This window comes from Chelonia mydas, chromosome 7, assembly GCF_015237465.2.
Source record: "Chelonia mydas isolate rCheMyd1 chromosome 7, rCheMyd1.pri.v2, whole genome shotgun sequence".
Lineage (NCBI taxonomy): Eukaryota > Metazoa > Chordata > Testudines > Cheloniidae > Chelonia > Chelonia mydas.
The window spans coordinates 101,566,609-101,593,390 of NC_057853.1; the positions used below are offsets into that span (position 1 = coordinate 101,566,609).

The following is a 26,782-nucleotide window of genomic DNA, read 5'->3' on the forward strand; positions in this document are numbered from 1 at the left end:
CTAAGGTATCACAAGTACTCCTTTTCTTTAAACAGTTCCTTGGGTCCGTCTAGCATTCAGGGGGGAAAAGTACTTCAGTCAGGGGAGAGAGGGGCAAAAATGGGGGGCGGGGGGACAAGCATACTCAAGAGAGGAAGGGGAAGCCTTAGAAAGGGAGGGACCTGGGAAAAGCCCAAGGGAAAAGTCAAACAGAAGAGGGATAGGAACCTCAAGAAGAGAAAGATGGGGGGACATCTAAACTCAAGGGAAAGGGGAAGGCAGAGGGGAACCAGAGAGAAGAAGGGCTGGGGGAATACTTAGGGCAGGGTAGGGGATATGGAAGACAGATACAGAAGGAGAGACTGGGGAAAACCTCAAGGGAATTGATGGATGACTTGGAAGAGGAGAATTGGTACAAATTGATGGCTTGGGGAAAAACTGATGGAGTTGACAGTGAAGGGGAACATTATACAAATGAGGTACTGCACCATCCTGAAATATGCAAATTTGGGCAAAATATAATTTGCATAAAAGCTCCAAATTTCTAGACCTTCCAAGCCTTAACAATTACTAAGAAAGGAAAGGAAAGTGATGGCAGGATATTGTTGATGATGACTGATGATAAACAGAAATATCCGAAACACAAGACCCAGTAGTAATTGGGGACTTTAACTACCCACACATCTGTTGGAAAAGTAATATGGCAAAACACAAAATGTCCAGTAAGTTCTTGGACTGTATTGGGAACAACTTTTTCTTTTAGAAGGAAGTAACCAGCAGGGCAACCATTCTAGACATGATTCTAATTAACAGAAAGAAATTGGTTGAGAATCTGAAGATTGAAGGCAATTTGGGTGAAAGTAATCATGAAATGATAGATTTCATGATTCTAAGGAAAGGAAGGAGTTAGAGCAGCAAAACAGGACAGTGGATTTAAACAAAACAGAAAAAACAAAACACAGAGAACTGGTAGGTAAGGTCCCACAGGAAGACAATCTATGGGAAAAAGTCATTCAGGAGAGTTGGCAGTTTCTCAAAGAGACAATATAGGTGCAACAGCGAACAATCTCAATGCAAAGGAGAGACAGATATGGCTGCATCAGGAGATCATTAAAGACCTGAAAATCAAGAAGTGCAAACATGGGCAAATTGCTAAGGATGAATACAAAAGTATACCACACACATGTAGGGACAAAATCAGAAAGGCTAAAGCATAAAATGAGTTACATCTAGCAAGGGACATAAAAGGCAATAAGAAGAGGTTCTATAAATTCATAAAGAGAAAGATGAAAAAGTGTAGGTCCTCTGCTTGGCGTGGAAGGAGAGCTAATAACGGATGACACCAAGAAAGCTGAGGCTTTTAATGCCTATGTTGCTTCAGTCTTCACTAAAAAAGCTAATAGTAATCAGATACTTAGCACAATATTAACAACAATATTAAGAGGGAAGAAACGCAAGCCAAAATAGGGAAACAACCTCAGCCAGAGGTTATGGGTCTATTACAGGAGTAGCTGGGTGAGGTTCTGTGGCCTGCAATGTGCAGGAGGCTAGACTAGATGATCATGATGGTCCCTTCTGGCCTTAAAGTCAATAAGCCCGAGAGATAAGATAGATATATTCACGTTGACAGGGCCTGTTGAAATTCACCCTAGGGTTCTTAAGGAACTAGCTGAAGTAATCTCAGAACGGTCAATGATTATCTCTGAAAATTCATGTAGGAGGGGTGAAGTCCCAGAGGACTGGAGAAGGGCAAACATAGTACCTCTCTTTAAAAAGGGAAACAAAAGTAGAATTACAGGGAATTATATACCAGTCAGCCTAACTTCAATATCTAGAAAAATACTGGAACAAATTACTAAACCATCAGTTTGGACAAGCCTACCTACAGTAGGGTAATAAGTAATAGCAAATATGGAATTGTCAAGAACAAATCACGCCAAACCAAACTAATTTTCTTCTTTGACATGGTAACTGCCCTAGGGAATGGGGGTGGGGGTGCTGCAGACTTGATATACCTTGATTTTAGTAAGGCTTTTTACACCATCCCACATGACATTCGCATAAGCAAATTAGGGAAATGTGGTCTTGTAGAAGAAATCAAATCCTCTTTCTCTGTTTGGATGCAGTAAGTCAGAGACAATTTTTATTTCAAGCAATTGCAAGGGGAGACTGCAAGGCAGGAGTTACCCTGGCCTTAGACAAGTCTCCGAACAACAAGCAGTTTATCACAAATATTTATAGTTTTTGTTACATGCATTGACGAATAGCAATTGCACTTTGTTCATACATTTTCCTTCCTGATATCTTATTATTAATTATTATTATTATTATTAATGATTTTCTGCTACCACTACATTCTATGTGCACACCCGGATGAAAGACCATATCCAAAAAGCAGGTATCAGTGGTTCACTGTCAAACTGGAGGGACGTTATCTAGAGGGGTTCCACAGGTGTCTGTCCTGGGTTCAGTACTATTAGTTACTTTCATTAATGACTTGGAAAATGGAGTGGTGAGTACACTTATAAAATCTGCAGATGACACCAAACAGAAGGATTGCTAGTGCTTGGAGGACAAGATTCAAAATAACCTCGACAAATTAGACAACTGAAATCATCTACATGAAATTCAACAAAAATAATGCAAAGTACTACAATTAGAAAGGGAAAAAAATCAAATGCACAACTACAAAATGAGGAATAACTGACTAAGGACTGAAAAGGATCCAGGGGTTACAGTGGATCACAAATTGAATATGAGTCAATGAAGTGATGTAGTTACGAAAAGGACTAACATCACTCTGGGGTGTATGGACAAGAGTTCATATGTAAGATATGAGAGAGATAGCTGTCCTGCTGTAATCTGCACTGGGGAGGCCTCAGACGAACAGTGTCCAGTTCTTGATGCCACACTTCATGAAAGACATGGACAAACTGGAGAAAGTTCATAGGACAACAACAAAAAATGACAAAAAGTTCAGAAAACCTAACCTATGAGGAAAGATTAAAAAGAACTGGACATGTTTAGTCCTGACAAAAGATGACTGAGGGGGGAACTGATAATACTCTTCAAATATGTTAAAGGCTGTTAGAAGAGAACAGTGATCAATTGTTCTTGTCCGCTAAGGTAGAACAAGTAGTAATCAGCTTAATCTGTAGCAAGAAAAATTTATGTTAAATGTTAGGAAAAACTACCTAACTATACAGATAATTAAAGACTGAAAGACTTCCAAGAGAGGTTGTGGAATCACTGTCATTGCAGGTTTTTAAGAACAGGTTAGACAAACACCTTTCAGGGATGATCTAGGTATACTTGTCCCTTCCTCTGCACAGTGGGGCTGGACTAGACGACTTCTCAAGGTCCCTTCTAGACCTGAATTTCTATGACACTATAGTTAACCACAGAACAAAGATAAAAGGTCAGGAATTTTTAAAATGGTATGCCATAGTAGCAGGTAATTTCTCCCTGAATTTCAAGACCAAAGCACCCATTAGTATGTACGCCAACAATACAGTGAGAGTTATTTAGTCTACAAACAACATATATCACAAACATTTTCAGGACACTCTACTTCAATTAAAAATAAGATAAAGTTTCTAAATTGCATATTAAAATGAAATATATTAAATATAATATATAATTTTGACCAGTAAATAATCGAATAGTGGGAACATTCAAATATATTTTAATCCATAATTTGGAATGAGTGTTTGCAGGGGTACAGAATTCTTATGCCCTTTTTCCACTTAGATTTCCTGAAAAAATATGAAAGTTGTTAATTATGCATATTAATGTCTAATAAAACAAAGATATAAACATAAATCTAATTATTTACAGTCTTGCATAACTGGCATAAATAACTGGAGAATTAACTACCATTAATGTTGTCTACCTGGATTCATCATTGCAAATATCCGGTCCACACTACTGAAACATACATATTTTAAAATAATCTTCAAAACTCTAAATTCTTCCTGAGCATTGCCACTGCAAAACCTCCCTGTCAAGGTTACATCGCCACATGGCAGGGCATCTAGTTCCCAAGATAACCACAATGTGAATCCGCAGGGGTAATTTATTTGGAAAAGAACAGTTATCTGGTTGTGTAGGGGGCCAAAGTAAGAGTCAGGGGAAATAAAAGTGAAATTAAGGAAATTTTTTAGTGCTGTTCCAAAATTTAATGTCAATATTTTTAAAAATTAACATTTCATATGGTGAATTTAAGCATGCATGCCTGTGCTTTCATATGAAAGTTCTGTCCACTCACTATAAAACATAATAATTACACAAGCACAATGAATCTGCACAGGTGAAAGTCATACATTTCTCTTTTTAAATGAATCCTTCCTGTATTATAAATGAGTCATTTGGTTACAGATGTGCAGGCAGTCATACCATAATGTGGTGATAACACCTTTATTTATGGAATTTAAGGCTCCATTGAAAGCAGTGAATAAATGATGAGCTCACTGGTGAAGACATTCACCAATTAACAAGCAGCAGCTGTTTGTTTCTCTTTTTTTAGGGCCCAATTGATTAAAATTGCATGCCTCATTTAAGCAGTATTTTCTTGTATTTTTCCTGGAGGAAAAAAAAAGGCAGAACACCCTTTTTTTCAAACAGAGTAGTTCCTTTTCTGATTTATTAAACCACTATCCAACTGAAAGCAAATTAGAAACGTAGAGACATAGTCTGTTTTCATGTGCACAGCCTATTTTATAAATGAGTTAATGGAAAATAGGTTAAGTGAGCATGTACCACTTGTGGCCCTGTCTCTGTCACTCATAAATTTGGAAGACATCTTTCACTGATTAAAGTATTTTTGATATCACATTCACTGACATGTTTCTTTTCTAAACACAGGAAACAAGAGATAGATTATGTCATGAGTGTTTGCTGTCCCTTCTCCCGTTAAACCTTCTTTCAAATCTCCAGATCTACTCTCCCCGTTTCAAACCACAATTCATACCATCTCTGCTCTTAAGGCCATCCCCTGTGACCATACCTCCTCCACACTGAACTTCAATCTCACCACTTGAGATACCTACTTATACCACCTTCTCTTAAACAGAACCCCAATCCACCTATATCCTTCCATCCTTGAGTCAGCTCTCCCACACAATACCCTCCTCCCTCCGATTCTTTCCCTTGTGCTACTCCCCAATGAGACAATCCAAACCACAGAGTCCCATGACCCACTCTCTCTGGCACAGAGACATTCTCTAGCCTTTCTTGAAACATGTGGCTGACAGACTCAGACGTATTTTCTGTTCTTCCTCTTTAAGGGACAGACCTTTATTTCAGTTTGAGAATAAGCCTTGTTTCGAATTTAAGTGAAGTCAGTAAAAAAAGAAATCACAGTAGCATTTGGTGGAACTAGTAACACTTCTGGCCTATTCTCTACTCCAACAGTTGGGGTCTGAATAACATGAAGAGGAAATTGAAATAGCCCACTATATTTTGTAAAATGAAACTACTATTTTAGAAAATACAGAACTACTCAGTCTGTAGGTGACTCATAACCCATAATACTCTTAGAATAAGTAGTAAACATATGCAATATATTTATGTTTACAAAATATACATTTCAATTTTTGTGAATTCCTAATACAGTTTTCAATTCAACAGCTATTTTATATCAATTTTTAAAAAAATAGTAAGAAATTTTGTAATTTTTGTCACTTTATAATAAATTAAAGTCTATACTTACTAATAGTGGATACAGAGACAGCTGGACTATAAGCACACTCCCCTGTAGGACTAGTGATCTTTAGTCGAAATCTGTAGGTTGTTCTCGGCTCAAGACCTTCCACGACATGTTGTCTAGCATATCCCCTAAAAAATTTCTTATATAATAATTCAGATAGTATTTTTCAAACATTTTGGCAAACAACATTTAAGCATAATGTCCTGATGCATAACTGCTCAAGCAAAAATGCACATACAATTTTACACCACTGCTCCCATGCTGATCTATCTACAGGATCTAGACCTTATGGCTGTGTCTACATAGGGAAAGTTTTTGCAGTACAAGCTAAGTTGTGAATTTAAACCAATAAAGTTATACTGATATAAATCCAGTGAGGACACACTTATTCCAGGATAAGAATGACTTTTTTCAGTTTATTTTATGTCACTTGGGAAAGGATTTAAGCTAAACTGACAAAAACCACTCTTATCCTGGACCAAAAGCATCCACACAGGGGATGACTATACCTATAGAACTATATCAATATAACTGGTAAAACTTTCCCATGTTGACAAAAGCCTAATTTATACACCCACTTAAGGTTAAGTGCGCATGTAAATTAGATATTTTCAGATGGAAACTGCTCATTAGACGCATAAACAGCCATTTGCCTATAAAAATGCCTAACCTGTGCATGCAGTTGCTGCAACTGTATCTGAAAATTAGGCACAGATCTGTGTGCATCTTTAAAAGGCAGGCGCTGAATATATACAGTTTTGTCATCATTTATAGCTTAAATACATTTTGCAGCAGTAATACCCCAATGGAAAAAAAACAGGTGTATAATAAGTTTCTTTTACATAACAAATACAAAGTGAAAGTGCTAATTAACTATTTACAAGAATTCTAGAGAGTCTGCCCTTTGACACCTACTGCATCCAAGATGCAAAATTTCTACTTCTAAAAAATGCTATAATTATTAGAATTTTTTTCCCAAAACCCAATGTCTTAAAAACATTTTAAATATGAAAGAAACTGCTTCGGCGGAGCATAAAAGGTCAGTATTAATACAGTCTAATTCTGCCACCTAGTGACAAATTTTACACCGCAAAGTTTTCTAAAGATTGGGAACTATATTATATGTCACTGAAGAATCTGGAGTCAGTGCAGCATGCTATACAACAGTGCAATGCAAGAGGCTTGAGTTAAGAAGTGACTAATCTTAAGAAGTTTAATCTCCTGGGGCTTTAGGAGAAGGCAAGTTGTACTGTGAAGAGCAGCACAAAACATCAGTCCTTTGACTGCTTTACAAACAAGCTGCTCATCTTATAGATCTTATGTTGGTGTCCACTGATATACAGATATGAGCAAAAGTGAAGGGATGGAGCAGATCCTACATCCTCTGCCCTCTAACCCTAACATCCCTAATCACTCTTAGCATCATCTTAGCCCCTTACTCCTACAGAGGCAAGTTCTGCAGTTTGCTAACTAATCATTATTCAAGTTAGGTGCAATGTGGAAGGGAAATAAAGGGATTCAGTGCTCATTTTGTGGGAGTAGGGTATGAAGCCACTTTTGGGAGGTGGCTAGTGCCCCGCTCTCCCACATTTTGCCTATACAGACCATAACCCAAGGAAAGAAAAGAGAGGAAAAAAGAGGTCATCCCTAATAATATTAAATATAGTCTCATGGGAATTGGCCATCTTCTCCCAGATGATTGCACCACTTTGGAGCTGTCAGCCAGCAGGTTGCACGGTAGGTTTAGTTTTATTTCAGCTATCAGTCAGCCAAGCAGAATCCACACCTCTCAAACACACACACTACGTGAAATTCTGGCCCCAGTGGAGCCAATGGAAGTTTTGCCACTGACTTCACGGGGGGGCCAGGATTTCAACCATTGTCTCTGGACATCACCTAACATACTGACAGCCAATATACAGCAGTTAAGGGGACAGTCACTAATTGTGACCAAGGGAAGTGAATGGAAATTCATAGATACTAAGGTCAGAAGGGACCATTATGATCATCTAGTCTGACCTCCTGCACAACGCAGGCCACAGAATCTCACCCACCCACTCCTGCGAAAAACCTCACTTATGTCTGAGCTATTGAAGTCCTCAAATCGTGGTTTAAAGACTTAAAAGAATAGTGAATCCTCCAGCAATTTGTACCTGCCCTGTACAAATTAACAGCCATGTAGATGTTACTCAGTTGCTTCAGGTATGCACCCCTCATGATCAAAGCAAGGTGGAGCAGAGTAACAACATACTCTTTTTTTACAAAAATTATAGGTCATAAGTGGTATTACCTCAAAAATTGTGCTTATATTAAGTAATTTATTTCAAAAGAAATTAGATTTTAAAAATTGAATGAAAAATGTAATAGTTTTCAGAACATAACAAAACCAACATTGCCACCATAATAAATATTTAGCATTTCTTCACCACTTTTCATCTTCAAAATGCTTTGCAACCCATAACTTATTAAGATAAAATTTCATTAACATTTCACCTACGTATAAATGGTACCATAGGTATGTAATTTGGGGTCCTCTTCTTCAATTGACATCTTTAGCCATTGCTCTTGAGGTCCTTTTCTTTGTGCTATATTTTCCAAATCCCAAGAGAGTTGAATGCTGTGATGGGTCACCTCACCTACAACTGGAGGATGTGGTTTTGGGACAGTACGTTTTCCTAAAAAATATATTTCAAAATGTTATTTCTACAACATAGAATGTAAATGTAAACATAGAATGTTTCATATGTGTGAAACTTCATTTCAGGTGTTCATTGATTAGTTTTGTTATTTCTATTTTGATTAAGATCTTGCATTTTTCAAATATTTTTGACATATATCCAATTTACCCAAGAGTACACACTCATGTATAGAGAAGAACACTCTTAAATTTTGCATCCCTTAATCTTGCAAGTAAGATCATATTTTAATTCATCACTTGACAGGGAAATAATACACAATTATTGTGCAAAGATTATTTTAGAAACATAATGCTGAATTGGTGCAGTGGACATATGTGTAGTTTGAAGTGTGTACTGAATGTGTATTAAGTACACTACAGTTTGTGCATGAAAATAAACTCAAGAAGGAGAGTTCTCTACAACATCCAAGATGCCACAAGTTCTGGAACACATTTTAGGAAGCCTACAATGTTACAGTTTATCAATAGTAAAGTGTCCCAAGTCACAAAACAAAAAAGTCTAGGAATAAAAATATAATAACCAATAAATTAGGCTAAGATTTCAGAAGTTACATACATTTAGTTAACATTATGCTCATTTAAACTAATCAGTGAAAGTGCCCTTATAATTTGTTTCTGTTCCATTTTAAATGCCCGTCACATATATAGTCTAAGGAACATACTGATACTATTTCAAATTGTTCATTAAATGTTCAAGGGATGATGTCTCTCATGCTATCTGAAGGGGCTCAAAACTCTGAGTGCCTATCTCAGGGCAGACGGTCAGAAAACACGGTAAACACCCCAAGCTGGTATGTTCTATAATTAGATTTCATCAAACCAGTAACAAATATGAATTCCTGGGTCACTATACCAGTTTTATCATGGAGTCACAGACTTAGACTCTACAATCTCTCTTGCCAAGCAAACTGAACTTTGTGATAAAAGTTTACTTAAACCAAAAATCAAACCACATCAGGCTGCTCCCAGTCTCAAGAGACCAATCACTAAACCCCAGATCTTACACAAAAGATAACACTGGTAGCCAATTTTACAGTTAACTAACTGAAGGTTTATTAGCTAAGAAAAGGAAGTGAGAGTTATTTAGAGGTTAAAGCAGGTAAAATATATATATATAAGGTGAGTCACAGTTTGAGATTCCAAATGGTGGCAGTGACATAACTGCCAGACTCCCAAAAATCTTTCAGGGCTACCCAGAATAACTCTGGGAATCTCTGTCTTCTTGTTCAGTTTTCCTGCCCTATTAGAATACAAACAGTTCAGAGATGCAGGCGTTTTCCTCGAATCCATATTTAAAGTTTCTTCTGACAGAAAGCAAGCTGACAGTGTCTCTCCCCACATGGGCTTTTCCTTTGATGACGGTGAGTGAGGAAAGCACTTTGAGTCTCTGACCTTCAGTCACCACACACTATGGCCACTTGCTTTGAAATTAGCCTTTTTGCTGTTAAAGTTCTTCATTTGCATTTCATAAGGCTTCTTTCTTGTCTGATGATTTATTCAGTTATAGGGATACTTGCAATGTAGATGTTTGCTATTACATTATAACATGACACACAAGCAAAACAATACATGAAAGATCCCATTAGTTTTCATGTAGTTTAAACACCAAATACACTCTTTTTATACATTTAACAATTACTTTGATCTATACTAATACACAAGTGAATTGACCTGATTACACTCTGGCATGACCTGGTCTACTAGCATCACAATGTCAATCATCTCTTCAGCACTATGAGTAAGCAACTGCTGCATAAACCAATACCAGTTTTTTCTCAAGTTTTGAGTTTTTCAGTTGTGTAAAGGTAGGTTCTTGTCCTGAAGAGAGACTAGCTGCAGCAAAAAGAGAGAGAGAGAGAGAGAGAGAGATGGGGGCTCGAGACTATTTTAGTCATACATCTGAACCTAGCCCAACTGTGGGAAGCAATGTATAACAAAGAACCAAAGGTACATAAAAATTATTTATGCAGGAAACTTAAAAATTACATGGGATTCATTCCTTTACTGTAAATGTGTTTATCACCTGTTTCTTAATTATTTGGTTTTGATGAAGATAATTTCCAAAAATAAAGATGAGGGACACTAAATTTGTGCAGATCATAGGTGATCCTGGATCTAAAATGAGTGACATCCCTTGAAATGTGGGATATATAAGAGGTAAGGACCTGGTACCCGAGACTAAAAATACAATTAAAACTGGTTCAAGTCCTTGCCTCTGACCACCAGCAGTCACTGCTCCAGCTGAGCAACCAGAGAGTTCCATTTTGCTACTGTCATTGCCCTCCTCATTGCTTTCCATAAGCCGGAGACAGCTACAAACAGCAGCAGCTTCAGCTAGCCTCCACATTAACGGAGCTGTAATCCTATCACGTATCCCACAATGTGGAGAACGACAATGAGATTTCTCAGCGAAATGGGAGAAAAAGGGGAACTGTTAAACCCTGTGTGGAGGCGGAAAGAGGACAACAGGATTCGGAGACGGGAGGAGGGCGAGAAACAGGGAGAGAAGATGAAGATTATACTGGGGATAGGCAAAGATAAAAGGGGACCCAGCAAAGGTGGCAGAGGGAGAGTGAAAAGAGGGAAACACTATACTGAGGGATAATTTGGGAGAGGGAGAAGGTGATTAGCGCCCCCATAAAGTTGCCAAAATGAGAGAGCAAAGTTATTGGCTGCCCCAATCACACTAGATAGATAGCAGGTTGCTAGGTTTTTCCCCAGTGAGTTAGGGCCTAAACGGGGAAAGGTGATTTTGTGGGAGATGATCACAAAATATTAGGGGGAATCTATGGATTCAGATTCACATTTTGGAATGTTTATTTCATCTCAGAACTTTTGAAGTTCTCCCAACAATAGTTTTACGTGTGCTATATGAATGTCAAAGTCTATAGTGCCAGCAGTATACCACTGTGATGAAACAACACACACTGAGGCAATATCAAAAGTCTACATACATTGAGTGTAAGATTTAGTGGATTTCTGGCTTGGTAGAAGAGCAGCTCTTTAAGAAAACTGTATTAATTTTGAAGTTTTAAATGACAAAATATTTTTATTTTTAAAACCCGTATTCACCAGAATATGCACTTGACCCTCTAGTAGCTTAGGGACCAGCTATATGGAAATTGTTCCTAGCAAAAATATGATGGCAATTATGAATGTGAAATGAACTCAACTTCAGCATGAGGTTTTCTTAGAATATTTTCAATACCACCATTATGAACAAATAGTTTCTCCATAACTAAGACTGCAAACAGGATTTCATTACAATAAGGTGATTTTCATATGCATTACTCTTAATATTCAAGACTCTTATGTACGGTAAGTCCCAGGCTGTAACAGTTTTTTCCACTAAATCTGAAGGAAATTCAGAGAGACGCTTTTGGAGTTAAACAGCTAAAATGGATGCAGTGGATCGAGGGGTGCAGGAGGTTGGGGCTTTTCAGGTGGAGGTTTTGAGTGGAGCTCAGTGGGGGTGGTCTGGGTGCAAGGGTGTGGGTCAGAAGGCAGGCGGTCTGGGTGCAGGGGGCTCCAGATGCAGGGGTTGAGGTTCAATGGGGTGGGGATCAGGTATGGAGGGTCGAGGTGGGTTCTGGATGTACTGGGTGAGGCTTGGCGAGGGTGTCTGGGTACCGGAGGTCCAGATGCATGGGGACTGGGCAGATGGGGGAGCAGCTCCCCATACAGTGACCCCATATAAGGAGCGATGGGGGCAGGAAGCAGGGGAGGATGCTGAGCTTCCTGCAGCTGGGGGAGGTTTCTTGTGGTGGTTCTGACAGCCCCAGCCACTCCTTGCAGGGAAAGTGGAAATCCCATCCTCTCCCGCCTCCAGCTAATCCCAGGGTAGGAGCCACTGGCTGGGGTGTCCTCAGCCCTGCAGTGATTTATCTCTCCATGGCTGCTCCAGGTGCCAGAAATGATGTACCTGCGCAACTAGGGAGTGGTGCATGACTGCTCTTGCAGATTCCCTTTGCTTCCCTGTCAGAAAGTCATTTTTCTGCAGGGAAGCAAAGAAATCTGCGGGGGACATGAATTCTGCATGTAAATTATTGTGCATATAATACTTTATTTATAAAATAAAATGGAAAAAATTCTCACTCTTAGCCATTAATAAATGTACATCACAGAAGTCAATAGCAAAAAGTTTATAAAAAGCATACACATTGATGATGTTCTCAGTGTCAAAACTCTTGCAGAAAATTATGTGTGAGGTCTTTTGACAAAAAATAAAAAAGAGACAGTTACTTACCTGTACTGTAACTGTTGTTCTTCAAGATGTGGGTGCACACAAGTATTCCACTTAGGTGTGTGTGTTCCCAGCACACCAAAGTCAGAGAATTTTGCCAAGCAGTACCCATACAGGCAGTGCATGTGCCAATACCTTGGCTATATAACGGTGGAGCTGTCCCCCACCCCCCAGTTCCTTTGCACCGAAATCCTCAGCTGGAGACTCTAATGCAAAGGGACAGACGGTGGGTCACAGAGTATATGTCTGTACCCACATATAAAAGAACAGCAGTTACAATACAGGTAAGTAACAATCTTTTCTTCTTAGAGTGGTTGCAGACATGCACTCCACTCAGGTGCACAAGCAGTTCCAGCAGGAGGTGGGCTTAGACTTTATTTGAACAGTGAGTGCAGGACTGCCTTCCCAAGGTTTGCATCCGATCTTAATGTTATGGTGACAGCATAATGTCTAGCAAAAGTATGCACAGAGGACCACATTGCAGCCCTGCAGATATCTGCTATGGAGACATCGCTAAGGAATGCAGCTGATGTTGCCTGAGCTCTTGTTCAATAAGCCTGCAATGACTGTGGAGGTGTCAGCTGAGCCACTCCATAAGACATGGTAATAGAGGCGGTTATCCATTTGGAAATGGTCTGAACAGAGACAGGTTGTCCCTTCATCCACTCAGTGTAGGACTCAGAGTCAAGGTGACGAACAAAACAACTTGGTCCTTTCTAAATAAAATGCTAAACATCACCTCACATCTAAATTATGTAAGAGCTGCTCCTCTGCACTTGAATGTGGTTTGGGAAAATATACAGGTAAGTAAATAACCTGGTTAAGGTGAAACTAAGATACCACTTTGGACAAAAAATATTTGAGTGTGGTTTTAAAGCCACCTTGTCCTTGAAGAACTGAGTGCAAGAAGGATCTCCCATTAAAACCTACAATTCACTAATTCTTCTTGTAGATGTTACAGCCAAAAGGAAGGCTATCTTGAATTAGGAGAGCCCATGAACATGTCCCAATTGGCTCAACCAGAGGTCCTATCAGTGCTCCTAAAACTGTATTAAGGTCCCTTGATTGCACCATTTCCTTCACTGGTGGAAAAAGATGGATAATCCCCTTGAAAAACCTCACCATCAAAGGGCTAGAGAATACCAACATCCTTTGAATGGGAGGATGGAAAGTGGAGACTGCCACCAAGTGAACCCTCAAGGAGCTCAGAGCAAGGCCTGAAGTTTTCAAAAGCAGCTAACAATCCAAACTGTCCTAAATCCACGCTAACATGGCCTGAATTTGCTTAGACGTTGCCCAAATCAAGAAACATTTCCTTAGACAAGCAGGTGGCTCTCGTGGCCAGTTTTCTACTATTAAGGAGAATAATTCTGTTTCCAAGAACTGCTCCTCTTCATCTAGCCATGCAGCATCCAGACAGTGAGGTACAGACTGCTCGAAGTGATGATGTTGAGTGAGTAGATCAGGAAGAAGAGGGAGAGGCTTGGGAAGTTGAGCCAGTAGACAGAGGAGGCTGAAAAACCAACATTGTCTTGACCATGTTGGTGAAATCAGAATTAGTTTGGCATGATCCAATTTGAGCTTGAGGGTAACGTGAGAGGAATGGGGGGTGGAGGGACGGCATATATCAGGCTCCCTTCCCAATTCAGATGGATGGCATTGGTAAGAGACCCAGAGCTTAGTCCAAGGGTGGCCAACCTGTGGCTCCAGAGCCACATGCGGCTCTTCAGAAGTTAATATGCAGCTCCTTGTATAGGCACCGACTCTGGGGCTGGAGCTACAGATGCCAGCTTTCCAATGTGCCGGGGGTGCTCACTGCTCAACCCCTAGCTCTGCCATAGGCCCTGTCCCCACTCCACCTCTTCCCGCCCCCTCCCCTGAGCCTGCCGTGCCCTCACTCCTCCCCCCCAGAGCCTCCTGCACGCCACAAAACAGCTGATCGGGAGGGAGGGGAAGACACTGATCGGCAGGGCTGCCGGTGGGTGGGAGGCGCTGGGAGCGGGGAGCTGGGGAGATGATGGGGGGCTGCTGATGTATTACTGTGGCTCTTTGGCAATGTACATTGGTAAATTCTGGCTCCTTCTCAGGCTCAGGGTGGCCACCCTGGCTTAGTCCTACTTTAGGACAGAACTGATGACATTTTCTTTGGCCCTCTGTTGAAAACAAGTCTATGGAAGGGATGTCCCATCATAGACAAATGGACTTGAATACACTGTTCTTTAGAGACCACTTGTGGTTGATCGAAAACAACCTGCCAAGTGGGTATCTCATCTTCCTTGGTGCAGAGATGCAACATCTTTATTGCTATCTGACAAAGCTGATTAGAACAGGCACCCTCCTTCTTGTTCACGCAATACACTGCAGTGGTATCATCAGTGAGAATATGGATTGCCATTGCCTAGATGTGATCCCAAAAAAACCAACAGGCATTGTATATTACTCAAAATTCCAGCAGGCTGATATAAGTTTCTGACCACAAGCTCTGAATTTTTAATGTTCCCAGATGTTCTCCCAACCTATCGTGAGGCAACAGTAACCACTGTTTTGGTTGGTGGAGGGTGGGAAAAGGAGACATCCTGACACACATTGTTGTATTCCATCCACCACTGTAAATAATGCAGTTTCTCTGGGCACCGAAACAAGGGTGTTCAGTAGCTGGCAACTTGGGCAATAGACTAACTTCAGCCACTACAGAAGAAGGCGAAGGCACAATCTCGCGTACTGCACTATGTACATGCATGTGGCCATATGGCCCAGTAACCTCAGGCATACACAGATTATGGTCAAAGGGTGCAAATGGAGGCCCTGACAAAATTTCTGAATTATCTGGAACTGTTCATATGGAAGAAAGACTCTACAAATTTGAGGGCCTATCAGGGACCCAATGAACTCTATTTTTTGAGTTGGCTGCAAAGTTGATTTGCCCCTGTTTAAGATTAGACCTAGTTGATCAAAAAATGTCTAGCATGAACTTGACATGACTGAGAACTCGTTTCTTGGATGAGCCTCTCAGTAGCCAATTGTCCAGGTATGGGAAGACATGAATTCCCCTTCTCCAGCCACCACTGGATACACATGGTAAAGACGTGGGGCTGATGACAGGCCAAAGGAGAGGAGCGTTAATGGTGGCTGACGACGATGAATCTGAGGAACTTCCTGTGGCCTGAGAAGATTGTCACATGAAAATAAGCATCCTGGAAATTGAGAGCAGCAAACCAATTGCTGTGTTTCAAAGCGGGGAGAACAGTAGCCAGGGTAACAATGTGGAATCTCATATGCTTAAAGTATTGAGTGCAGAGATAGAGGATGAGTCTTATTCTTCCCTTGGATTTTGGGATCAGGAAGTACCAGAAATAAAACTTCTTTCCACGAAGGTGATGAGGAACCTCCTCTATAGTCCCTGGAGTACCCAGCGTCTATACCACCTGCAAAAGCAGTGACTCATGAGAGGAGTGCCTGAAGAGGGCCTAATAGGGTAGGGGGATGGGAGTGAGGAATGGGTAGGAATGGAATGGCATAACCCAACCCCATGGTACTTAGGACCCATCTGTCTATAGTTTTTGTCTCCCTAACACCATAGAAGCAAGACAGCCTGTTCCCAAATAGCTGGTGCATGGATATGACACTGACAACTACAGTGCTGCTCTCGAAATGATCATCAAACAGACTGCTAGCAGAAGCAGGAGGAGGACGACAGGCCATTGGACTAAAACTAGACACAGAAGGTTTCCTTCCGCATGATTTGTGCCCCTTTCTGGGGAAATCTTGCTGCCTCACAGAGTAGGAGGATTGATGGAATTATCACTGAGGATACTACTGCTGTTGGTTCACACAATAGAATCTCTTTATGGCTTGTGTATAAATCCACGATGAGCATAAGGTGACCTGGGATGAAAGAATGTAATGTCTCCTCAGTTTTCCCTGTGAATAGGAGGCAATCAAATGGCAAGCCCCCTATGCTTCCCTGGATCTCAGGAGCTATGCTGAATTCTGGGACCATGAGATTTCTCTCATTATTACAATCAAGGCCATGAGCCCGGTTGAAGCATCTGCTATAACCAGGGCTAACTATAAGGATGTCTTGAGCGCTAAATGGCCTTCCATAACAAAGGCCATAATTTCCTCTGGTTCACAAATTTGGACGTGGCATCCAGTTCACAAAATCCTATTTCAATAACAGAGCTTGCTGGCTTGCAAAGCACATCTGCAAGGAGAAAATCAAGTAAACCTTTCTTCCCATTAAATCTAGCCTTTTGAACTCCTTTTCTTTAGGTGCAGATTTATATCTTCCCCGTCTTGCTTGCTCATTTGCCACTGTCACAACCAGGGAATTTGGAGCTGGATGAGAGAAAAAAAAAAGGACTCAAAACCCTGCACTGGCACATAGTATGCTTTGCTGTGGGCTTTAACAAAGCTGGGGTATTCCATACAGATTTAGCAAGTTCTAGTATTCCTTCATTTATAGGAAAAGCAACTTCCCCAGGAGCCAATAGCTGGAGCATATCCACCAATTTATGGGTCTTCTCCCGTAGAAACTCAGCCTGAATACCTCAGGCTGATGCCATGTGCCAGAACAGAAAGTATCACCAGTTGTGGTTTCTTTAGGACTGTGTGTCATTGTTTATGCTTCTGTAAGTTAGAAATTTAACACTAAAAAAAATGAACTTATTTTGTGTAGTTTAAAAAAAAAACACTAAAAATGATAACTCACAGTTAGTGGAATAACATATGTTCACTTTTGTCGGTGCTGTCTAAATATCCATTAATACAATTTATGGACTACACAGGCCATATCATCCACATATTAGAAGTACAGTAGAAATACACATGGGGAAAAACAGGGTGGATCCCCCCCCCCCAAAAAAAACAACAACATATGGTTTCAGTGTAGTAAGGCAGTTGGTTACAATGCTCAGGCCAAACACAAGATTAGGGGATACAAAAATCCAGTGACTTATTGCTTTTCACATTAAATTTCTATTTGTTAATTTTCCAAGAAAAAGGTTTGCATGTCTCATTTTACACAGCAAAAGCACTTTTGGGCCTTAAAGCTTGTCTTTGCTTATATTTTCCTTTGTTGGAGAATAATTTCCACAGTGTTTGCACTAATTTGTTTATTCGAGCTCTGTACAAACAGTGGAAGGTGACTTAAGAGTTTGGGGTTTATCGAGGCAATGAATCATTTACTGTTTGGTCAATATGTCAGTCTGTAAGAGACTGGTTATAAATAAATACATTTCATATGAAATATTGATTCAACAGTTTAGACACATACCTTTATGAAGCTAGCCCAAAATTAAAATCAATTTTCATTTATATTTTCAATGTTGTGAGATATTCTTGTGGTTATGAAACAATGATCAGAAAATAAGTACCATTTTCTGACAGTCATTCATATTGCACCATAGTAAAGGAATAAAGAATAGGATTCCTTTCTTTATTCGATGAGTAAACATAACTCATTAAGTTCAACAAGAATTACACATACAAATCAAGGGAAGACTACATTATACCCTTGCACTCTTTTTATACAACCCTTTTTAAATTGTATCAATTAATTAAACTACTTCTCTCAGAATATTTTCACAATCAGTAAATGTTAATTCCAGACTATCTCAATTTAAAATGATGATATGGTAACTGGAATGCTAGTTTTAATGAAACTATTTGTTTTAAATGAAACAAATGAAACATTTAATGAAACATTTGTTTTAAAATTAATACAGAATAAAAAGAAACCCAGGCTGTAATTAGATATTTTACAAGCCGGTAAAAGTAAGAGGGGTGGGAAGCAAGCAGTTCTTCCCCATATTCACAACTACTATTTCTCTAACCTACCAGCAAATGTTAAGAAAGAAAGGTAGCTAGGCACCTTCATCAAATAGTACAGAATCATAAAGAAGAAGCCATCATCTCTTGACTAAAATTGAACCTTATACATTTTCACCCTAAGAATCTGGTACAGAAACCTAGAAAAAGTTTGACATTCTGAAAGACAATTTATCTCCTCTCACTTCTTTCAGTAACAATCCCAATCCAGCTATCCATATCCTCTGAACAAAGTAATTTGGCGCAAGGTTTAATGTAATAAAAATACTTGATAACACAAAACTCTTTCGCTCTATTCGATGAAATTGTACAAAATGTTGTCTGTCAGGGAGCTCAAAGTTAGCATACCAAACATTTTATACTCTATCGTCTTTGAAGAGCTATGCCTATTTTCAAATTACGAACAGTTAAAACATTATTCTTGTTTTCGTCTAGTAGCAACTTGGCATGGAGCAAATACTGGCCATTGATCCTGGGCGTACCATGTAAAACTTTCAAATTAGTCCTGTGAAATTACCATTGGCAATTAACAAAAGCAACTTTATTGCTTATTTGCTGCCTAAAAGAACATTATCTGTCAGTATGACAGCAAGTGATACTATAGTTTCACTGGATGGATTTGTTGGCATATTAAAAAAAATATCAAGCCAAATAAACGGTAATATAATCTAAGTTTTACTGTCCCATCTTTTGAGAAATCTATATTGAATGAGGAGCTCAGCCAGAAACAGGATTTGTAATATGCATGACAAGTACTGATTTGTTAAATGCTTATCACTTCCATGGATAAAGTGCAATCTATAATACAGTTATTCTCCATATACTGATTTAGTTTGGGCTCATTTAACACCTGATGATATGTTTCTATTTTTATATACATATATATACACATATAATAAAAATCCACACACATATATATAGCTATGCATATAAATACGTATCTCATTTTCATGAACATTAGATGTGTTGTACAGTAGGTCAGCCAGCCAGAGGCCAGAAAGACCAAACAGCCTTACACAATTAATACAAAACTCAATCTCTTGGTTTAATTTATTTTTTAGGTCTTTGTGTGTGTGTCACGAATACTACTGCCACAGAAACTTGAAGTAGGATTTTCTAGGCCACAAGCAGAAACTAAACTAGAAACCTACTCCACATAGGAGTTTTCTTAAATCCTCAGATGGAAGTTGCTTTAACAAAAAGTCACTAAATTCTCTCAGTTTCCTCAGACACATACTGTGAACGACAAAAAGACAGAAACAACAGACCTTATGAAACACTGTATTTGCTAGGGAGAGCTGTACTAGGAAGCATCAGATCAGCTTTTTAAAAGATATTTTTTAAATCTGTCAGCCAGAATCTAAAGTTACTCACTCTTATAATCCCTTACTACAAATTCAGTTTTGGAGTTTACTTTAACTTCTCTGGAGACAGCTGAAACTCATAAATAACCTAAAATAAAATAGACGTGAGCCTCCCTTTTAGTGTAAATCTTTTTAATTACTTAAACTACTTTAGCAGAATTACTCAACGTTTAAGGATTTCCTTGCTTTGCATTATCAGTTATTCCTTCTTTGAATCTGATATCTGAATCAGGAAAGGAAAAATAAGAGGGGAAAAAAATCAAGACTAAGGGCTAGACTTTCCTATACTTACTTGCTGTGGCAAATTTCTGCCATCCTTACTCAAGCTAATTTCAATGGGACTCTCGCAGAGTATTGTGATACACATGGCAAGTAAAGGTGCCAGAATTTGGCCCTAAAAGAATAAAATCACGAAAAGTGATAAAAATAAAAAAAGATATTCATATGAAGGGTTTAACCTTAAATTACTATATATACAAACACATACTTATACAGAAAAAATATTTCTAGAACAGAAAACTATTCCCTCAGTTTAAAAAAAAGTGATGTATTCTGGAATAAAAAGTTCAAAGGTGCAGGTGCTGAAGGCATTGTTGCCCTCTAGAGTTAACTGTTTTGACCCAAGAGGAAACAGTTTTGTTCATATACTGAAAAATTTATTTTTGGGGTAAACATGCTGCTTCAGTTTGCTACTCCTGAGGGAATTCTGCGCCTAAAAATTCTGCACACAATATTTTCAAATTCTGCAAAATTCTGCACATTTTATTTGTCAAAATCACACAATATAATCACACCAGTTTCAATTATTTTTGGTCATTTATTTAGAAAAACCTGTCAGCAAGTATGTCTGTAAGAATACAGACAACAAAAAAGATTCAGGAAATGTTTGACAAATAAATAAATTCCTTACTAGGCATATTAATACAGAACATCCGAGTAATAATTCATTTAAATTACAATACAGAACCGTATTTTCCACACCCCTCAGAAGCACTGCAAAGGCTTGGGGGAGTCAGGAATAACAGAAGAGCTGAGGGAGAGGAAAGTAATTGCTGGGAAGGAGCCTGGGTATGAAACTGGAGGGTTGTTAGGTATGGGTGGGAAAAGTATGGAACAGGGTTTTTGGGGGGGGGGGGGTGGGGAGGGATTGTGAGGGAGCTTCCCCCATGCAGACCTGGCTGATCCCTAGACACTCCCATTCAGTCAAGCACATCTGTTCCTGTCCCCATGTGCCCCTGTACCCCATATGTCTTTGCACCCACTGTCCACGTGTCCCTCCACTCCCACTCAGACACCCACTCTCCCCATCCCCATGTAGCCCTGCACCCCCTCCCCATGTCTCTGTGCACCCACTCAGCCACCTCCCATTCCTATGTGGCCCTGCACCCCCGCCCGCATCCCCATGTGGCCCTGCACCTGCCTCCCCCATTCATCCCCTGCCCCAGTTTGTCCTTCCCCACTAGCCCTTATGAGCCCGTCTGACCCCTCACCAGTCCCATGCTGTCTGTCTTCCCATATCCCCTGTCTCCTGACCTGGCCCGACAGATGTTGTGAAAAAGGCAGCCTGTTTCTCTTCCCTAGCTGCTCCTCTGTTCTAGCACCATAGTGCCTTCTAGTGGGCAAAAGGTGGAACTGCAGCAACTTTCCAGCAGAAACTCTTTTCTGCACAAAACATTAAAAATATGCACAGCTCATTAATTATGCACGCACAGTGGCACAGAATTCCCTCAGGGGTAGTTTTCCTGTTGCAAGTTTTTTCTGTTTTAAGTCACAGGATGTCTCAATCATAGCACCAAGACCAGCTGGAGGACAACAGTAAAAACTTTTACATCACAGATTGCATTTGGAAATCCAAGGTTGGAATATATTTATTAACATGAAAATTATCAATCAGTTCTATAAGCTTCATCAGACCTGTGAAGTTTCCTGATTGGTTAGGAGACTCCCGTTTGAGGCTGTGTCTACACTACAGAGGCTCTACTGGCATAGCCACCTAGCATAGACACAGCCTTTACCAAAAAAATCCATTTGTTTTTCAAGACAAAAGCACTCTTCCATCAACATAGCTGTGCCTACACTGGGGGTTTCGTTGGCAGAACTATGTCAGTCAAGGGTGCGCTTTTTTATACCCCTGACCAACACAGCTATGCTGATATAACTTTGCAGCACAAAACAAGCCTTAGCTGTTTTCTGCACAATTGCTGCCTACCTGCTTAAAGCTCCTGATGTGAAGAGGTGAGGAAATACTCCATGCCAGTAGTGGGCAACCTTCAGGCCGCACGCAGCCCATTAGGGCAAGCCGCTGGCAGGCTGCCAGACTGTTTGTTTACATTTGCACAGCCGCCTGCAGCTCCCAGCCAGTAACACAGAAATTTCTGTTAGTAAAACTCAGGCCATACTGCAGCCTTATCACAGTGTTACATTTGCTGCAATTTATTGAAATAAAGAAATGCATATTTACCTATGCAAATTAGGTTACTGGTTCTTTGCATTAAATCTCCAGACTTCTGAAATTTCAGCCATAACAGGTATGCCCCAGAGCCAGTGAGATGCATCTTTTACCACATGAAGAAGGGAAGCAAAGATGTTTTAGATTTACAGCTCAGCAGATTTATCTATCTGTGTATGTTTTATATAAATATACACAGATACATTTTATAAAAATAAAAAGATCATATAATTCTTTTGGATTATCTTCATAGTTAACATGGATATTAAAGCAAGAGATGAGACAAGTCTGGAAGGTCAAGAAAAGACAACATTTAAAAAATGTTTTGCAGTTTTAGACAACAGCTCCAATCACCATGGATTTGTTGTGGACATCTATTTACAACCAAGGCATAAATAACTAAATTAAAGAATGTCATCTTAAAAAGACGAGAGTCTTTCTTAATACATTAGAGTTTCTGTTCAGTTAGAGTTTAAGCTTATTTTCTATACTGTCTTCCAAGACTCAGATGACACTGACAAATCTCCCTTAATTTCATTCTCTATGCCCACATACTACGGATTGCTGATTTCCCGTGCTTCCTAAGAGATGTCCTTAAAAAATAGGCTCTCTTAAAGGAGCTGTTTGGGATACTGTCTTAACATGGTGACAAAATTTCCAAGCTGACAACATCTGATACAGTGCCTGAAAACCTCTTCTCCACATTTTCCATACTCTGTTTCTCACAGGTAATCTCTGCTCTCACACACAGAGCTGGTCACCACTGAGTTCTTCACTCGAGGAAGTAGTAGGAAAATACAGGTGCTAATTCCTATTTTACGGTATTGAGTTTCTTTTGGCTACCAATCTAATTAACGAGGATCTTTATTCAGATTACTATCCAAAAAGAACTCAGAAATACAACTACTTACTGAAACTTTTAAAATTCCCCATCACACTTAATAAGATGTGTTTGTAGAAAATTCCCCATGCCCCAAATACAAAAAAAAAAAAAAAAAAAAGGATTCTCCCTTCATAGGAATATACACTCTCTACAGTTATGCTACAATTAGGAACTGCTACATTTTCCTGAAAAGAGTCAGGCACTTCTCCTGAAAAGTTAAGCTAAGTTTCAATGTCTCAAAATGGAGAACTAGTCTAAAATATATGTATATACACACACAACCCAATGTTTTCCATTTAATGAACAATAAGATTTGCTTTCACTAATTCTCAACAGGTTGTCTCATATCTGTGGCTACACTCAGGCTTATTTTACTTTTTTGTGGGTGAAAAATATTTTCCCCCTTGCACTGGCTCTGATGCGTTGGCTGGTGTGTTAAGGGGTAAACCAAAGCTCCACCCCCCCTGCCCACCTACACAGAATGGGGAGTAACAGCCCAGAAATGGCTGTTCTCATTCCTGTGCAGGCTCCAGCAATGTGGACACCCCACACAGGGAAGCAAGGTGGTTCCATGCACACAACCCAACTCCCTCTGTGCATGCACAAAGAAGGGCTCACAAGTGAGCCCTTAGGCCCAGATCTTTGGCACCTAAATAGTTTTGAGGATCTGGGCCCTAGTGCTAGAAGTTTTTTGCTTAATAGAAATTCCTCCATTGCAATTAGCATTCAATTTCTTTTTGTTTTCTTTTCTTAAAGGGCCTTTAAAATGCATCTTTTAAACAAAATCTCCTTACTATGTTACCAATACACTAGCTTATTGACATTTAGAGCATTTTAAAATCCATCCACTTTTCACTTTGCTGTTTATTATTTCCTGCATTTCTCTCAATTTAGGCAATGAAAATAAATTAAGTAATTTTCGATTTTGTTTCAGTTTAAACTTTCAAGTTTTCAATGCTTGGGCTGCAAATACTGCTGGGAAAATATTAATTTAAAACAACTGTTTTCACAGGAATATTGTAATTTCACATCTGTGACTGATCCCCGCTCCCCGCTAATGGCTGAATCAAGACTGAAGATGAGCTGGGTCACAGGGAATATCCTTTCTCCCAAACGTCGAATAATAGCAGAGCAGCTGTAACCTGTAAATTTAAGCCACATCCCTCCACAGGGATGCAGAAGAAGAGAAAGACCAGAGAATCCGCACAGTGACAGCCCACAAACCCCTTTGCACAAAAAAAAAAGGAAGCACATGCAGAGTTGGGGGAGGGGTAGTCTAACGTAAGAGGGCCTCACTTTGTACAATGGAACCACAACTGTTGCATTTCAAACCCTTCAATGAAAAGGAAGCATATGCTCCTTTAACAATACAAAACAGCAGATAAACAACAGATCAAGAGCATAATATTTACTAGATTTTACACAATATTTACTTTCTTTCATTAACTGATTGTTAACATAGTTAGTTCTAGAAGTGAATTATATTTTCCAGGGAACAATTGGAACGGCTTTTTGCACTACATTCACATTTCCCACTGTTCCCATCACACCATAACTATTTGCATTTGCTTCAGGAATTGCCATTTTCTGGCTTGTTTTTTTCCTTCCCCAATTCAGGCTATGGCAGTGAGTTATTATCTAATTCTGGAGGCACAATTAAATCATCTTGCAAACAGTTCACTGATCACGCTAATACTAAAATCACTGCTGATGAAGCTGAAGCAGATAAAGATTCTAACAAGAAAGAGTGACAAAGAGGAGCACATGCAGTTTAGGAAAACTATAAAAATATTGCAGTACAGATCACGGAAGATTTTTCCCACCCATTACAAATTAGTTTAGTAATTTTATTCCTAACATTTATATAAACATATTTAAACTTGACGATCCAGCAATAATTAGTTTGGCTATCCCCTTCCAGGACTTCAGACTAGGATCTTGTGGGACATTTCCAAGGTTTATTTCTATCAGTAAAACTTGTAAACACAAATCACTTGTAGTAAAAATAAAGCCTTGATTCTCCATTGTGTCCAAGCACTTCCCTGTGGAGAAGTGGGCTGTAAGGGAGCTGGCCATGTCTCCTTGATGCTTATTCACCAGGCTGCAGTGCAAATTAAAGCTGCCGAGGGACAACTTTAACGTATGCCACTGACATACACGAGTGGAGAATATCAGGCATAAGTCCATGCTTGTCCACGCTCCCTTCACTCATTTCTCTCCCTCATTACACTAACTTGGGTTCCTGCACAGGAAGAAACAGAGCTGCCTCCATCAGCTAGCACAACGAATTTTCTTTGTATTGATTAGGCAGATCCTGTTGATAATGACAGTTTAAATCCAGTTACCTACAGAAGGAGCTCAGAATAAATACCTTCAGATGATTCCCCAAGGTCTGCAAGTTTAAATGTGGTCTGTACAATCTCGGTATCATTCCAGTTGCCTCAGGTCAATAGAATATCATAGGAAATAAGTCCATGCTGAGATATTGTCTATCACGACTATAACAATTTATGGCTACTGTGTCCATTAGTCACATAGAGAAGCAGAGCATTTACTCAACCTCTGCCAATATTAACCATAACACAACACTTGCACTTGTTACTAAAAATCAGTATGTACAAGGAAAACTGTCCTTTAAATTAAGAAGAAAAAATCACGTTTTCCACAGATAACACACAGCTTCCCTGAATTTTCTACAGTTTAAATCCACTGAATAATGAGCACAAAGGAAAATATGGCAAATCAGGTTAGACATATTACTTACTCATTCGTGTACAACTCTGAATTGGCTCCTTGATTCCATATCCAAGGACCCAAAACAAATTAGAAATAATATTCTTCAAATATTGTTGCTCCAATCTCATTACAAATCAGAAGTTCCTATTTACTAACAACTCAAACTATTACACCAGCTCTTGGTCACTGAATTTTACACCTAAGTGTCCAATGCAAAACAAACAAGTAAGTATGATTTTAATATTTTAGGCCTTATTCCTGCAAACACTTATTCTCACGATTAACTTGATTAATACCAGTAGTCCCACTTAAATAATTAATATTGCTAAAATATGACAAAATAAAAAATAAGGACAGTTCCATCATAAAAGCAGGCAATAGGTATTTAGAAATAACTTCTCTCATTGACTATGGTCCATAATTGCTTCTTTGGAGAGGTATAGTCAATTTTGTGAATTCGTATATTTAGAATCATGCAGGTCTATAATATGGACTACTACAAAGTTAATATGGAAAACAATACTTAAGACATACTGAAAAGGAATAAAGGAGTGGGTCTACCACTGCATACAAAAATATGGAGCCTTTCACCTTTCATCTGTATGTCACTGTTTGGAATTTGAACCAGGTCAGTAGTGACAAAATTGTTACCATTGTTCAGCGGTCTATGTGATAGGAGTTGGTAATCTCAGTCTAGTTCCTAGAAGCCAGATGTCTGTATTACAGAATCCAACATCACAAATGTGATCAACCCATTATCACAGAAGAAACAAAGATGCTGATTTTGGCATAAAAAGGTCTATACATTTCTCTTCTAGCATGACACCACAGGAATTAAGATCAGCTGATGTGCTTACACTAGTGGTCCCCACATTTAAATCAGCTGATAAATTA

At 39.3% G+C, this 26,782-nt stretch overlaps 1 protein-coding gene across 2 annotated transcripts in view; it reads right to left on the minus strand.

The window, feature by feature from the left end:
• FANK1 (fibronectin type III and ankyrin repeat domains 1) overlaps nt 1-26,782 on the minus strand; it is a 79,642-nt gene that overhangs the window by 30,270 nt on the left and 22,590 nt on the right. For both annotated transcript variants that reach the window (XM_043550865.1, XM_037905738.2), the window contains exons 2-3: nt 8,184-8,361; nt 5,690-5,814 (exon numbers count right to left, since the gene is read on the minus strand). In XM_043550865.1, the coding sequence (XP_043406800.1) occupies nt 5,690-5,814; nt 8,184-8,361 (303 nt within the window). The remainder of the gene's footprint in view (nt 1-5,689; nt 5,815-8,183; nt 8,362-26,782) is intronic.